The sequence below is a fragment of the Equus przewalskii genome, chromosome 1 (genome assembly GCF_037783145.1).
Source record: "Equus przewalskii isolate Varuska chromosome 1, EquPr2, whole genome shotgun sequence".
Classification (NCBI taxonomy): domain Eukaryota; kingdom Metazoa; phylum Chordata; class Mammalia; order Perissodactyla; family Equidae; genus Equus; species Equus przewalskii.
In genome coordinates this window covers 169,312,933-169,330,233 of record NC_091831.1, presented here as the reverse complement: position 1 = coordinate 169,330,233, position 17,301 = coordinate 169,312,933, and the positions used below count along the sequence as shown (strand labels likewise).

General features: G+C 44.0%; 1 protein-coding gene across 17 annotated transcripts in view; it reads right to left on the bottom strand.

Moving 5' to 3' along the window:
- The window catches only part of NPAS3 (neuronal PAS domain protein 3), an 828,951-nt gene extending 812,758 nt beyond the window's left edge, over window positions 1–16,193 (bottom strand). For 6 of the 17 annotated variants that reach the window (XM_070587987.1, XM_070587992.1, XM_070587994.1 and 3 more), the window contains exon 1: window positions 11,532–11,657. In XM_070587987.1, the coding sequence (XP_070444088.1) occupies window positions 11,532–11,581 (50 nt within the window). In that variant the 5' untranslated portion in view covers window positions 11,582–11,657. Of the gene's footprint in view, window positions 1–11,531; window positions 11,666–15,893 lie in introns of those variants that run through there. The other 11 variants (XM_070587900.1, XM_070587907.1, XM_070587910.1 and 8 more) reach the window with 3 other exon arrangements.
- Between the last annotated feature and the right edge of the window lie 1,108 nt (window positions 16,194–17,301).

The window sequence follows — 17,301 nt, the reverse complement described above, 5'->3', positions numbered from 1 at the left end:
CTAAAAACTTTAGTTCTTTCACTAGCATTATAAACAAGGAATATTTTTAAATGTTAATACCATTAGGAAAAAATCCACCATACACTTCAACTCATTATTTTGTATCATATATCCATGTAATTTAAATAACCCAGTCACAGATTTTTGTAGCTGGAAGGAAACGTCAGCAACTGAATATACACATGAAGAAACCAGGGCTCTGAACAGTTAAAGGACCTGCGTAGAGTACAACTTCCTAGAAAGATAATGAAAGACTGACACTGGTGGCCAGGATTTATATCATGACTTGCTGTTCTACTAGCGCCCGATAGGCAAGCAACCAGTGGTAATTCATAACAGACTGCCCTGACAATCTCGATATCCATGGGCTCCTGTCTTAAGTACACCTCTATTACTGAGTCAAGGAACTCTTCTTGCTTTTTGCCTGCCCTTTGTTGTACACAAAAACTAGCCCCCTTTGGGACAGCTTGACTTTTAGGGCTCTCTTCTGACTTACGCTCTAGTGCATTTTCGTAGCAGTTTAAATATCCTCATCCAGGGATGTCATGGCATTCCTATTACAGTTATCTTTTACAATAAAGAAAGCCACATTAGCCAGAGGATACTGCTACTGTCATAAAAAGCTATGCCCCAATCATTTGCTTAAGTTGCTATGCAGCCACATCAACACTGTGCAGAAACAAGCTTTGGTAAATTCTTAACATTCTGAAGACAAATAGAAAGATGTGGGACTGTTCTTTCTTTTTGCTAAGAATGTTCTATCTAGTTTGCGGTTGTGTGTATCAAATCTAAAACGACTGCAAAAAGACATACCTAACTTTCCACAGCTATAAGCTGCCCTACATTAATGGGAAGGAATCCATTTTATTTTTTAAATTATCCTGATTTTCTTGTCCTAAAAACAAAAATAAATGAAATTAAACCCTTTGCATGAAATGATGTGCAAGAGCAGTACAGGTTACAGAAAAATATGCCTTCATAATGTCTTCTGCTATCTGTGTGGAAACTATAACTCTTGCATATATAATTCCATTATATTTTTATAATTCAGGGTTTTGAAAATGCTTTTGAACCATTAATATATTTTCCTGGTTAAAATTCCTTGAGATGTTCTTAACAAGAGTCTTAGATAATGAATTTGGGCAAACTCTGGAACAGTCTTTACAGTATTATCATTCTCATTAATTTTCGGAACTACCCACTGTGTTGAGATGATTGTCATGGGCCTAAGACTTCAATTTGGCTAAATATTTTTGCATATATTTCAACATATAAGTAACTAACAGATGTTTAAATGTTAAGTTCATATGGAAAAAATAGTTAAATGTGTTTACTCTAATCTCATGATTTCTTTGCAACACTAATTCTTATTTTACTATTTCTTTATGTATTTCACTATTTTCTCTATGCTTTGGTCTACAATGGACTGATAATTCCAAAACCTCTTCAAAGACAACAAAACAATTCTTTAAAACATTCCATAATTTAAGCCATTTATGCATGTATAATACTTAACATACGCAGCATCACTAGTTTTTTAAAAGAAAAAAACTTAAATAGTAACTCAAACATTATTTTTATAAAATATATGGAGTTCATATAAAGCACAGGACTGTATTTTTTGTTGTTGTTGTTTGCAGAAAGAGAGTTTTCCATTTATACTCTTATTTGGCTTTAGCAACCTGATATATGACACTGCCCTAACCTGCCAGAAAAAGATGGGTAGGAGGCTAAAAATAATGTAACTTATAAGAGAGTTAATACAGTACACAGTTCTATACTTTCATCCAGTTTATTCTTTTTTCTCTGCCTTTTTGGTTATCTCTGAAGACTGCTTCTGTTTCCATTGTTTCATCCTTTTGCATTCACATATCAGAGCAATAAGTATTTCATTACTGGTTTATCTGTCCAGAGGCTTGAGAAGCGGTAACAATTAACCCTCCCTTCACAGTGATTGATACAGGCTTTGCTTTCAATTTGTTCCACTACACAGATCATGAAATTCTGAATGCAATCATCCTCATTGACCTACACTTTCAAACACACAGCTACAATGAGACGAAAGTAATTATTAAAAGGAACACAGGACTACTGAGATCTGAAACAAAGTCTTTTAAAAATCTGTTAGATGACCTTCTAGTAAAATTGGCAAATTTTGATGTTAACCAAAATGATACCTTTGTGTCCCTGTCTGGAAATATTCAATGCAAGCTGATCAATGTATATTATGGTAATTGCACTGACTACAGTATGTACTTCAAAAATACAGAAAGCCATTTTAGAACTGTTACATACAAGAGTTAAACTGTTAACATTGTAGCTTAATCTGTCTAAAATTTTTTTCAAGGAAACTAGACTTCCTGATTTATGCACATAGAACAAACGTTGACCACAGCAAAGAACGAAGGTTGGAAAAGCAATAACTAAACTCTGTAAGAAGAGTTGCATACTTGAGCTCTTCATCTTCCTTCTCCCCCTCCCTTTAGATGAAGATTCACGGTAAGAAACGAATACATTTTTCACAAAGTCTGAAAAATAGCTTCAAATAAATATTAATCTACTGCAATCGATACATATGAGGAATGGAGAGGGGCTAGTGGGAGAGCGGTGACTACAGAACTATATTAAAACAAGGGTTGCAGTTAAAGAAACTCAGAGTGGAAAGCGAGGCGGTAGGCCTGAGGCTCTCATCACAGAACGGAGTGATGGAGATGAACCAATACTGCATGGATTAGCAATGAATTATTTTGAACCGTAATCATATGCCCGCACAGAAGAGAGGCAAAAACTAGCCATTACTCATAAACTGATCTGCTGATTTCTTGGGAGAGGGAGAGAGAAGGAATGAGAATAAATTCAAATGCTAAACTAATTCAGAATAATGAAAACCTAAAGATGTGGTTACACTTCAAGTAACATCCTATTTTTAATGTCTGCCACACACTACATAATATGGGGTGTTTAGAGGATAAACTGTAAAATGCTTGGATTCAAGTAGGCTTAAACCAACCATTTCTCCTAAGATTACGATGTGATATATCTACTCCACTCTCCATTCTTCTTTGCCCAATAAAATCATTTCTGGGTAACTTTAACATCCTCCACATATAGCATCTTAAAGTATTTAGTTATAAAGAAGAAATACTCTTCAAGGAATTAACTTCTTTGGATAATCTGAAAAATTCATACCAAATGAAGATTCAATTGTTAGAACTAATTTTGTTAGGAACAAAAAAAAAAAATCAAAACTGCTGGTAGCAAGAGATTCCTAAGATTCTTGTGAACAGACTGTTTAAATGAAGAGCACTTTAATCAGTAGAGGAATCCTCACATTTCGAATGTCTTGCTGTGCATTCTGCAGGTTATAGTAGCAGCTGGTAGAGGTCATATATCTTTTGTGAGCATCCCAAAAAGGCTCACTGCCAGACTGTTAAATTATGAATAAGCAATGAACAAAAGAATGCAGATACGGTGGTGACAAGATAATCCAAGCAAATTTATCTATGACAAATTTCACAGGATTAACAAATTACATTTACACAGAACAATAAAAATGCGCAAAAAAAATGATGAGCCTACTTTTCCTTACAGCATTAGGAAAACAAAAAAGTCACCAATCCACTGAATATATTTAAACCCAACCTAAAGTGAGACATTTATAATAGGTTCAAGATATCTTTGTAATATTTTCCCAGTTTAAGTAGACATATACAAACGTGGTATCTCTGGTTTATATTTTATAGATAAGTTGTGTTGCAAACAGTATATATATAGCCTTCTATATAAACCATGTACACCCCACATAAAACTCTTGTGCAATAAAAAAAAAATCATCCCATTCACATATATGAATAGAATGCATATGTTTTTCAGAAATAGATTCTGAGGAATAAATTATTTTTGCAGGAAAAATGCTCCCTCAATCAGTGTAATACACATTAGTTACTAAAATATCCTTATTCATTGATGTCTCCATTTTCTCGTACCAGACAGTGAGATTCTGCAGAGAGTTTCAATCATTCCCTTTGCCCCTACAAAAATGTTGCTGTCTTTCTGAGTAAAGTGCTTCTGGATGAAGTTTGGAACTAGGATCCTTTTCTGCAGAGTTACAAGGCAGAAAGGAAAACTCGTAAATTGTGAGGGAGGGTGTTGATTTCAGTTACATTCACATAAAGATGACCCTTAATCCAATATTAAATTTTTCTTTATAATAAAAATCTTTTTATAAATCTTACAAACGAAAAATCCCCAGTGTATCAGAAGTAATGGAATATTATTGAAATGACCTATGATGATTCCATAAAGTGGTCTTAAAATGCTATGTGGCACCACGTCCCAAAGCATGTGATAAAGATTTAAGTTTTTACATTGTATAAAACCTAGGTACCCAAGTCAGAGCCCTTTAACTCTGCATTAGCATACTGATGATAATAAAATATTGTAATCAGATCTCATTTCTCTTGAGATGATCTGAATGCTGTTTTAAATTTTGTAGCCTACTTTTCACTTATACTTCCTATTGACTGCTGCTTTTATCTTTAATATTTTGGCAAAATACACAGCTGTTTCAACCACAAATATTCAAGCACTGCTTATCTAGGCCTTTCAAGCCCTGAAACTCCTACTATACGTTTTATTTTTTTAAAAGAAGCTATTTGGTTGACAGTATTTCATCTGAAACCATAAAAATAAATGTGGCACGCCTGTCTACTACCTCAAATCGAGCATATGTTCTACACGGAGCAGTGACGGAGTCACACGCTACAAAGTTTCCTAAAGTATAGTTTTTGTCAAAGAACTGTTACATCCAAGACCAATCCCTATGATTCCCAGCATTAAAGAAATAAAAATGTTACCAAAGACCAAAGACTTTCCCTTCTTGAAGATGCCACAAGTGTGTGTGTGCTTAGGGGGGTGGGGGATGAACGACTGTGTGATGGTAACATCATTTATGTATTTATTATGATCCATTTTTTAAGGCATTATGTCTTTAATTAAATGAGTTAATTAATATATGTAAAGCCCTTAGAACAGTACCTGGCACATAGTGCTATATAAATGCTCGCTGCCATTATTATAATGCCAGATAAGTTGGCAGGAAGCCAACTGGTATGAGTCCTTGTATATGTCAAAAGACGATATCCAGAAATATAGTTAGATAGTAAAGTGTGTTATTCTGAAAGCTCTATGAGGCTGTTTCTACTCACTCAGTGGCAAAACTATCACAAAATAAAAATGCCTCAACTGTAGTCTTTGGACAAATGGGCACGCTGAGGCCTGGATAACCCGAGCAGACAAGGTCCTTGAGCACTTCATAGTCTTTGAACAAAGAGGGGTGTGGACATGGCAGATTGTTCTCAAATCATTCCGTAAGAAATCTGCCTAAAGTATACATATAGCTACGGAGCTCACCCGTGAAACTGCTAGAATGTTAAAGGGTAGAATGAAATTAATTTAAATATTGATTCTTCCTCTATCTTTTAAACACTGCATTTCTGAAGTTCTCCAAACATGTGATGAGGGACCAAGAAGCAGAAGTCTCTCTAGTCCACTATCCATAGCCTACACAGTCTTTCTGCCAGAGGAACTCTGGCTTTGGCTCACAAATCCCGGACTTCAAAAATCCAAAATTGCAGGCCCCTCCACACTGCTGTTAAGGGACATTTCTACGGAGACAAACCTAAATTCAATCTCTAACTCTCCCACCTTCCTTGGGAACTGTAAACGTCTATTTTCTCATCTGTAAATGGGGATATTAGCACTTCCCTCCTAAGGCAGTGGGAAAACTAATGAGAAAATAACTGTGAAGAATTTAATACAGGGCCTGAAACACAGTACTCTCCAATAAATGCTTATTACTATTATCATATGTGATCTCTTTTTATTTTTAAATCCCATCAAACATCTTTTTTTATTTGCTATAATTTCACCTTTATTTATATAGCATCTTGTTCTTTCCTCCAAGAACCACAAATCATTTTATAGTCACTAATTACAATATTTTACAAGCTGAATGGCTGTCCTCCCAGAACACTAAGCTAACAGAAGTCAAAGAGATAGAGAGCTTTATTTATATTTCTATGAATTCTGAACTTCCTTCTCTTTCAAAAAAGGGTGTTTTCTGGCTCTCTACAATATTTTTCATGTCCCGTATAAGTCTATAACCAGAGCAACTGCTCTTACAGGAGGCATGATTCCCCACCATCCCTGGCACAAGTCATGACGGTCCACTGCAGAGGTTCAAGAAACAAAGCTGAATGAGCAAACCCACCAATAATTACAGTCAAGGGCCACGAGCACTTTGGGCCAGAATAATACGGATTTACATCTTGAGTCTCATGATTTTGTACACAAGACCAAAAGCATTCCGATTAATGTAACAGAATATTATGCTTCAGAAATGCATCCAGACAACAACTTCAAGTGTTGTTTCATCTTGTCACTGCCCCAGTCATCTCCAATATAGTAGCGGTCACTTTACTCCTGGTAAACCACATCCCGCTTATGCACTGCAGTATTACTAATGTTACTACAAATTATTCTAACTATGTAAGGTTCTATCAAACTTAATAGTGCAAACATCCTATTCACACTAATGGGGCCAGCGCAGTAAAAACACCATTCAGTTACAGTTGGTTTATTACCCTGCCCAATAAGGAGGGGGGAAAAGGGCACTATTTACTGTGAAAATACTAACATCATTAAACGCAAAGCAAACATAACTGAATTTTCCCATAAATTCTGGGAGTTCTTACCTAATCATAGTACAGATTTAAATATTTAAAGTTTCACATATTCCATTATGTGCAACTTTGGTAGCATTTAAATTTTAAAATTAGTATTAAATCAACTAATCAACTAAAATTTTCAACATACTAACCCTTCCACTAAGTTTCAGCTTATCCATTGTAAGCAACTAAGGAATGTCTATAAAACACCTGAAGTTAGATTCTAAGCCAATGGCAATGCAGAATTTTTTTAAATTAATTCAAATGATGAAATGCTACAATGTAGAAAAAGTGGCCACATCAACATTAACAGGGAAGAGGCTAGTTCTGCTCTTATGTGTGCTTAATTGTCTTTAAATTTAATCAGTGGCATTCTGCATAGGAAAGGGGATCACAAAAATTGCAGGAAAAATAGGAAAACAAAAATGGAGCATCTAAGGTTTACATTGGGGTCATTATTGACAGTAAGGCACTTAAGGAAGTTTTTAGGGGACAACATTCCTAGGAATGATTTAGAAATCTTTGTGACATATCCCCGACAAATGCCCCACAATAAATAAAGCACTACAGACTAAAAAATAACTAAATAAAAGCTACACTTCCTAAATTCTCTCCTCCTCCCCAAAGAGCTGCTTTACAAAAACATCCGGTCATAGAATCTCACCACAGGGCAAGGGATCCGGGCATCAGGTCCTGTTTCAAACAGATGCCACTTTCACATGCCAGTGGACTCCAGACTGCAATCTGGGGCAGAGCAAAAGAGGCAAGGGGTTCATGGGAATTCTGCCATTCCCGTAAAATAGCTCTACTGTCGGGGCAACCACTGCGCAGAAGAACGTCAAGGGAAAATCAAACGTCACATCACTAACAACATCAAGCTGTTCCGACCTGTAGATTATATTCAAATTGCAATGTGATTCTAACCAATTCATTGCTGAGAGAGAGATTAACTTCACATAACTTTTAGTCAAAAATAACAGTCATAGGTATTTTTAAGAATATGTAAATACACGAGGACCAAAGCTTTACTCATAATACCACCAGGTGCTGAAAATACTTTATGTAACTTTTTTTTAACAAAAGCCTCAAATAATGTTGAATTCAACTTTGCCCATGGTAACAAATCAAATCTAGTAATTGGCATATAACAGATTTGGAGTAGTATATGTCTCTCAATTCTTAAATCAGAAATTGGAAATACGAAAAGATGTTAATGTGGGAGGGTCCTACATAATAAAGGGCAATTTAACTCCCAGCTCCAGAGCTCTAGGGTCTAATATTACCTGCGGTAGTTCTATGCTATGCCCATGCATTACAGTTCTTGTTGACAGTCTGTTGCCTTGGAAATATTTCATTATTTCAGTTTTTCCATTTGTAGACCCTTGGCCTTGTGATATGAAGGCCATCCTATTTCACATTTTCGATTATCATTTAAGCAATCTTGTGGAGCTATTTATATATAAGCAAGCGATAGACAACGCATATCATCATTTATCACTCTGTGTTTAAGCTTACACTGTAGAAAGAAATACCTCCCCAAAAAGTCTCCACCACCACCTTTACTTTTCAAACCAAAAGCCCTGTGCCACTGGAATATGCTTTGCAAAGCAGCATGGGCATATCACATGCTTGACACTTTGATCTAATTTTATTGGTTATACATCCACATAGTGGAAAAACTCTGTGGTAGTGCTATATAATTTGCAGCCTATTGGAGTTTAAAGACAATTCAAACAAGTGTAAATAGACAAGGTTTTCAACTTGTTCTTTCAGGATCTAAAGAGGTACTTTTGGGTGTATGAGCCAGAGAAATTTAAGCAGTACTAAATCATAACCAAAGACCTTATCAAGAAAGAGCTTCTTTTTCCAAAATTTACTCAGTAAGCATTATTAGAAGAAAGTGACTTTTGTACTGTATTATCAGACTCAGGTCAGATATTTCATAAGTAAACAATGAGACAATTCAAGAGATGTCTTTTTTCTCTATAAGTTTTTGATTGCCGGTGTATTTGAAAAGCAGTAATGAAATGTGTCCACAAACATCTTTACGAAATCAATGATTTGGAAACCATTTTTTAGATAAATGGGATACCACTTAAAGCATGTCCGCAAAAAGTCATCTCTTATAAACATGCTTGTGTCCAACCGTTACAGAGAAATACTACTAATCAACAAGTTCCAGGCACAAAGTTCACATAAAAGTGAAATGACTCTACTCAGTTGAAGCTAGGAACTCTGAAAAACAACCCTCCTGAAGAAACCATCTGACTTCCCATTCCTCATTACAAAACCAAATCAACTAACATGTGTCATATTTACACTTAAAGTGTTAAGAGTATTTAAAACCCTAATAGCAAAGTGAACCCTCTGGGCATAAAACAACTGTTTGGATAACAGGCCAAGTTTGTGGTTATTACTGTTTGAGACATTTAGTTTATAACTTCTTCCTTCCTTGCCTCTATATCGCTCCTTCTGCCCCCTACCTCCTTATTACTCCTCCCGCTGCCTACAGGTTAAACCTTCTCAGATCCAACCTTTAAAATGACAGCATCCGAGCCGAACAAGAAGATGCTATTAAAGGGCATTAAATTAAATACAGTATATCCTCCTACAACTTCAATCAGAATTTCAGACCAAGTGTTATTTAGTTCAGCTCTCAAGTGGAGCAGAATAACAAATCGAGCACTTTGATTTACCTTCTTCGAATGCCAAATGGAGACAGGTGATAAAGAACGCGCTCATGCACAGGCTATGAAGTTTCCTCTAGAAATTAATTCTATCTTCAAGATTCTTATCTCAGAGAAATTCCCAAAATGGCACACAAATAGGCCTCTGCGAGAGAGATTACTGGGACCATCCCAGTAAATACATTTACTACCAACAGAACTGAGGAAGGAGGAGGAAGGAAGAAAGAAGGAAGAAAGGGAGGAAGGAAAGAAGGGAATTATAAACTTCTGATTTCAAAAAGTGTTCATCACTATGTTAAATTTAAAAAATATATTAAAAGCCTTGCACAATGCTCTAAGAAATAATTTTTCTACCTACAAGAGTCAAGTACTTAACATGTGAATTCTTCCTAAAACACTAATACTAAATGTTCATTTCAGCTATATGAGTTGTCAGTTAATGCTATACACATTTAACATCTCTAAAAACTAGATTGTGTATGATTTACTCTCAGGTATACGATTTATATAGAAATTATCTAGAGTTTAGAATTAGTCGATTATGTACCTACTTAAAATTTTTTCCTTCATCCTGACAATTCTGCCGTCCCACCGTACGAAGGAAACGCGCAACAGTGCAACCGAAGCTTTTTACATGAAGAGCTTGTTGAAATATCTCCCTGCCTTCTCTTGATGTAAGCTATAGGATAAATGCTATGTTGCATCAAAAATACAACTGCCCACGTAACGATAAGTAAATCTTGCAAGTACCGACTTCCCTCATCCTCTTTGCAAGTTCACTTCAGCCTGTGAGGAAAGTAAACGTCTCTGCTGGGGGTGGGGTGGGGGCATATATCTAACTGCATTTGTTTCCTCAGGAATCAATGGGTAACATTTCATACTTCCTACTGGGCATTTCCTCTTCGGAGACAGAAAGAGATATTCACTTTGCTCAATCCAACACGCTATATGCAATTAATGTCATTAACGCTGCCAATTAATAGCAAATAGGATTCCAAACAAAGTAGACCGGGTGGACAGCAGGAGGGAAAACCACGTGGGGCGGGCAGGGGGTGGGGGTGCTCAGTTACTCTGAAATCTAAGAATGCCATTCACGTAGGACGGCTAAGGATATTCTGAATACAGACTCGCTTTCCCTTCGGCTTTAGTTTAACTAACTTCAAACAGACATGCTCGGCTGAGCCCCTTGCCTGGATATGCAATTCTCACCAGGAACTTTTTAAAACACAGATCCCCAAACAGTAACTAACGGGGCAGAGATGCTCCAACTGTTGGCACAATTTGGATCTCGCTGTTTGCTGGCTTATTTGGATACGAGGGTTTCCCTGATTTTTCTTTTTCCTCCAGGGAGTAGGGGGGGCGGGGAGGAGGGCGAGATGAGAGCGGAGGGCAGAGGAGGAGACCCACAAGTTGCCGAGGCTGCGGGCGCAGCCCGGGCGGCGGGAGGCGGCGGCGGCGGCGCGCCTCTCTGCGCTCGGCCCGGCCTAGCGGCTCCGCGTGGAGACAGCCCCTCCGCGACACATTCCGGGCCTGGCGCGAGCGCCGCGCTCCCCGCCCCCGGCCTCCTCCTCCTCCTCCTCCGCTCCTCTCCTCCTCCCCCTGCTCGCCTGCCCTCCCTCCCCCTCCCCAGCCTCATTCCTTCCTAGAGAGCAGCTGCCAAGGGACCTGCGGCGGCCCCGGGGATCCCCCGGCCCCCACCCTCCCCGCTGCTCCCCGCGCACAGCAGCCCCTGCTCTTTTTTGTTTGTTTCTCTCTTTTTCTTTTTTCTTTTTCTTTCTTTTCTTTTTTTTTTTTTTTCTTGTCAGCGAGTCACTCTATTCGCCGAGCCGGGGAGGTGCGACCGCTCGGGGAGCCCGGCGCCGCCGCCGCCGCCGCCGCCGCCGCCGCCGCCGGAGCCCGCTCGCTGCCGCAGCCGCGGGGCGGACAATGCGCGCGGGGCCCGCGGGCGGCGCGGGGCCGCCGGCCGGACGAGGTCCCGCGGGCTCGCGGCCCAGGAGGCGGGCTGCGGCGGGGCCCCGGCGGCGCGGCGGCGGCGGTGGCGGCGGCGGCGGCGGAGGCGGAGGCGGCGGCGGGGGCAGCCGCGCGGCGGCAGGTTCAATAAACAGAAAAGTGTTACCGTTCTCGCCTGGAAGGATCCTGCTGAAAGCTGGGCTTGGTGGGCGCCATCTTCCTGCTATTTTTTTTCTCTCTTACTTTTTGCCTCTCTCCCCCCTCCCGGGCTGGGGGGCGTGGGGAGGGCGGGGGTGTGCGTGTGCGTGGGGTGGCGGGAGTGAGTGCGGGCGTGCGCGGCGCTCAGCGGCGGCCCGGCGGGCGGCGGCCGTGGCCGTGGCCGTGTCGGCGGCGGCGGCGGCGGCGGCGGCGGCGGCCGTGCTGCGGAGGCGGGGAGGCTACGGAAAAGTAGTGGGGCCCGAGCCTCGCCGGCGGCCGGCCGTCCCCTCGCGCCGCCGGTGCCTCTCGCCGCAGGTCGCCGCCTCCTCGGCCGCCTGCGCCTTCTCCTCCCCCTGCTCGCCGGGCCCCGCCGCCGTCCATGCGCCGCAGAGCCCCCGCGGCCAGGGCCGCTCCGGCTCCCGAGACATGCCCGGCGCGGAGACGGGCGACCGGCGGCGGCGGCGGCGGCGGAGGAGGGGGAGGCGGCGGCGGGGGGAGGCGGCCGCGCGGCCCCGCGGGCAGCCCGGCCCAGGGCCCCGCCGCCTCCGGTTCTCACCCTCGCGCGCCGCCACCCGCCCCCCCCTCCCGGCCACCCCCCGCCACCGCCCCCCGGAGCTGGCCTGTGGCAGGTGGGGCGCACACCCTCCCGGCGGGGGGCGGTCGGGGCCTAGGCCAGGAGGGGCGGGGACGGGGAGGACACGCAGGGGGTTCCCAGCTTGACCGCTGTGAAAGTATTTCTGGGCATTTTCCAGCTGCTTTGCTCCAGAGCGCTCTCTCGCACGCAGACACACCCCCCCTTTTCTCTCTCTCTCTCCCTCTCTCTCTCCTTCTCTGTCTCTCTCCTTCTCTCCCTCTCTCCCTCTCTCTTTCTTTCTCTCTCTCTCTCTCTCTCTCTCTCTCTCTCTCTCTCTCTCTCTCTCTCGTTGGGGGACTGGGAAGCCCGGCTGCCGGAGCAACAACGCCACTCAGTTGCAGTTTCGAACACTTCCCTTCTCTGGAGTATCGCAGCCAGGGGAAAACACACAGAGAGCGGAGCCGGGAGGCCACCGAGCCGGCTGGGCCGGGACCCTGTCCCGGGAGCGCTTTCGGGGACAGAGGAAATCAACGCAAGTGGGGAGGGCGCTGGCCGAGCCAGCGGGCCCCGAGGGCAGAGGCACCTTGGGGCTCCGGCGCTCTCAGTAGCGTTTCCAAAGCCGGAGCATCTGCATTCTTCACGCACAGATATAGCTGCAGACTCCAGGGTTCACAGGTGAATCCCCAGGAGTTTAAACGCAGTTAGGTACAAGTGCCTCATCCTCACTCGGCTCCTGGTACCTGGGACCGGACCCGACCACGGGCCTCTGGAATCTGGCCCAGCTGCCTCCCCGTTTTACAGCCCAGCGAGGCCTAGAGAAAGGGCCACTCAGTGCACGGCCAGTGCTGAAACGCTCTGACCTGGGTAGATCCTGGTCAGAGCGTTCTCTCCGCCAAACCACTCTGCCGAGTGTGGGCAGCTTTTTAGGCAGCGACTTGGGTCAGTCATGTGTCAACCAGGAAAGTATAAAGGACTCCCAAAACGTTTCCTCTATGAATAAATGAAAGAGCCAGACGGAAAACATCACTCTTAGGTGAGGCTTTGCAGTTTACTTTAAACTTAAGAAAAAACAGACCTGAAAAAGGGTCCCGTTCGATCCTACCGTTCCAGTAAAGTGGGGCTGAGAGTTGGAAACTTCAAAAACCTAAGTGTTTTTCGTGGCAGAGGTGTTTAATCTGCATGATGGTGTTTGAGTTCTCCCTGGAGTACACTCTACAGGTAGAAGATGAGAGTGATTGAAAAATGCTCTGAGGTGGAGGGTGTGGAGTACAAGAAATACACGGGCTGCTAGGGAGGGGGAAAAGCTGCCAGTTGGAGGTTTTGACTCCAGGACAGCCAGCCTAGAGCATTTTTACCCAAAGATGACAAATGAGGGAAGCTTGTGTTCTCCCAACAGGCCACTCTTTTGCTTGGAAAAAACCCCCCATCCCTGTCACTCCCTCATCAGACTCCCCAAAAGTACTTAAGGCAAAAAAAAAAATTTTTGGTAAAATGATGTGTCATCATTCAGTTTAGCAGTCATATCCAGGTCTTGAAGTGGAAACTAAGTCTGCCCCTCATAGCGTACCATGTTGGCCTACATTCCCAATGAAATGCCAGAGGACAGGGGACTCCTGACTCAGACCCTCCTTTAAACACCTGCCAAGAATCTTCTTGACCCACATGACTCACTCTCCTGTCCCCAAATTAACTAAAATTAAACGCTGTAACAGGTGTCATCATATCTGAGTAATCAAACCAAAGACGACGACATTTTTCACAGCTACACCTTCGCTTCTGTCAGTATGACAGAACATAAAGAGAGGAAGGGAATAATACATCCCAAAGGCTAAAGTTTAGAGCTGATTATTTTTAAAGCTTTAGTCTTTAGAACTGCAGTGGGAATCAGAGACTTGAGAAAGTGGCCCAAATTCAAAGATGAAGGTGGAAGGCATCAGTGCAGCTTTCAGTGTTGGTGTGGGAGACTATGGGGAATTACCTCTGGATGCTCCTGACTTGCAGAAAATTGACCCTGGGAAGATCTTTATGGTGAAGGACACCACCACTCTAAGAGCAATCCTACAGGCTAAAATTCATGACTGCCCTTATGCCCAATTTATATCTTATGGGTTAGCTGAAGTTCCCCCAGGTCCCTGGAATCGTCCAAAGGCCATCTGACATTTCTGACCCTTGACTCCCTATTGCCTGCACTTCCTAGTTAAAGTGACTGCTGGATTCTATTGTTATTTAAATGTTTTATAAGTGACAAAACCATACCTGAACCATGAAAAGGAAAAATCTAATTCTTTTCTAGTCCTTTATGTTTGAAAGATTCCCAGATCTTTTGTATTAAAGGTTCTTGTAATCACTGAAGTAAAACAAGACTAAAATAATTTAGATTAAAAAATCTCTTTGACAAGGAATAGCCTCTTTTTGAGTTATTTTCAAGACTCTCTTTTCAAAACTTCCAACAGTACTCAGAGCATATAATGAAGTCTTCTACAGAATATTTGCAAACTGGGCATCAACTTGGAAAACAGTGTGTTATGCAAAATCTGCTCTGGTCGCTGGTCCATTGGTTAGAAGGCACAAAATATGGCAGTGATAGATGATCTTAACCTTTTCGGTTTAAACACTGTTGGTTCAAATCAAAGGTTCTCAAATCAATGAAGTTTGAAATACAAGGTAAAAATAGGGACCGTTATTTGAATTATGCATTGTGTATATTTTAAGTTAAATGCCATTGGCAAATCTCTGAGATGTTTAATCGTGAGCAATCTGGGAAACACAAATATTTAATTTCACACTTTCTTGTGTTCTTTTTTTCTTTCATCTTCTATAAAACTGAGCCCACCAAATGGGGAGATTACCGCTCATACTACATTGTTAGTTTTTCTCAGCACATTTTTGTGGATTACAGTTGTTTTTTTTTTTTTTTTTTTTATAAAATCTTGGAACATGGCAAGTTGTCCTTAAGGGAAAACTTCAGGGTTCTAGGACTGCTGGTGGTGGCAAATTTTTCTCTTTCTTCCCTAATTGAATCAAAGAATGTTTACTATCTCACTGTCACAACCATAATTTTTTTAAAAAATCTATAAATGTTAGGGGGAAATGCAAACAAATAACACTTTGAAACTTCCTTCTCATCACCTAGCCTAACTTTGTAAAATCTGCTTCCTAACTTGCATCTCTAAATCTTACGCATTTGCATTATAATGCGTTTAAGATGAATACTTAGCGCCGGGGAGACTCGAATTTCATGCTGTATTTCCCCGTAGTAACAGGTGACATGATAACGCTATTACGTAGAACTGCAAGTCCCGCAACTACACGTGAAAATCGTTCCTATTCTGTTTGGAAACAAATGATCAATCAGCCTCCGGTGATCAATTGCCCCCCTGGCTGCCCGTCAGCGCAGGTCCGCGCCCGGCAGAGGCATTGAGAAAATTCCGCTGAAGGGGACGGGGATCCCAAACTTTGCAAAAGCACCTTGTGCGGTGTCTCAGACTTCGCTGCAACTCCTTGGCTACGCGGGGCTGAGGCTCTGGATTTGGGGCCAGGCAGAGGGCAAAAGATGATTTTACTTCGCCAGTACACTGGAGTGCCTTTCAGTCCGAATTGTGAATTATTTTTTTCTCATCTGTAGAACGAGGAGCAAGCAAAGTGAGCCCTGGAGATGTGCATGTGTGTTGTAACGCATAAAACAGGAGGCAAAGTGAGTCCCACCCCAGCACCCAGGGGCGGGGGCACTATCCCAGCCCAGGCGGGACTACTCACCGCTGCTGGTAGGAGGTGATGCCCTGGACGTTCTGCGGGGTGCCGTTGGCCGCGGCGCCGGCCCTCCCCATGCCCGCGCCGGCCGGCACCCCCGCGGCCGCCCCGCCGGCCGCCGCGGCCGTCACCTGCACGCTGAAATCCGGAAAGATTCGGATCATCGCCACGGCTTCGGCCCCCGGGCGCGGCGGCTCTAGGCGAGGGCTGGCGGGGGCTCGGGCTTGGGCTCGGGCGGCGGCAGCAGCAGCAGCGCGAGCAGCGGCGGCGGCGGCAGCAGCGGAGCCAGGCACCAGCCTGCAATCCCATTAGTGAGCCGCGGCCACTGTGCGCGGCGGAGAGGCGCTTTGATGTGCGCGCAGCGGGCTGGGGGGGCCGCGAGCGCGAGGAGGAGGTGCGGGGGGCGCGCGAGGGACTTGCAAACAGCAAAACGTGTCAGGGTGGGGCCTTTTTTCCCTTTTGGGGGGCGGTGGTGCTCCCCCCTCTTTCCAGGATGTTGCTCTCACTGGCTGCTCCGGCTGCGCTGCGCGAGCCCAGCTGAGGGAAGGAGGGGAGGGGGTGGCGGAGGAAGGATGCACCGGGAGGCTTGGTGAGGACTTGGCCGGTGCAAGGGAATGACGGGCAGCGGAGGGTGCCTTTCTTTCCCGCCCCCTCTACACACACACACACGGACACACACACACACACACACACACCGCTCACTTCCGACCCAAAGTGCAAGACAGGCGCTCTCTCTCCCCTCTTTTCTCTAGAGAAATAACCACCATCCTGGCAGGCTCGCGCCTCCCGCGGCTTCCAGCAACCTGGATTCCAGCCCGCGTGTGCAGGAATGGGGGCGCAGAGCCTCCTCTCCCAGCCAGGACCCCTCTCTGCCCTTCTTCTGCACACCAGGCAGCGCGAGGGTTGCCAACTGCAAGTTGGACTACTGGAGAACTTGATGCTTATCGAGGAGGGATGGTGTGCAAAAGAAGGCGGGGGGGCCGCTTTTGTGCAATGGAGAGTTTGTTCCCTTTATAAGAAGGGAATCTCCTCGCTCCTGGTGGGCGGGCGGGTTGATCTTGGACAAACTTGAGAGGTGGGGACTGTAGGTCCAGCTAGAGGGATCCGGGTATGCCCCCCACCCCCGCCATGATCCATCTCTATGTGCCCTTTTGGAATGATGAATAAATTAGAAGCCACAACTGAGGAGAACTCCGAAAATTCCAACCACCAGGGAAACAAAAAGAGAAAACACGTGCATTTATTTCCTCCTGTCTCCCAGTTACTTCTCCACATTGTTACACGGGTGTTTTTTAGGGAGTGAGGAGGATGCTTGCGGTTTGGGTGCGCCTTTTTAGTGACTTGCACTCCTTCTCGCCCGATTAGTGGGTGGGGGCGGTGGGAGTGAATAGTTTCTCCCACCCCCTGCCCGGGA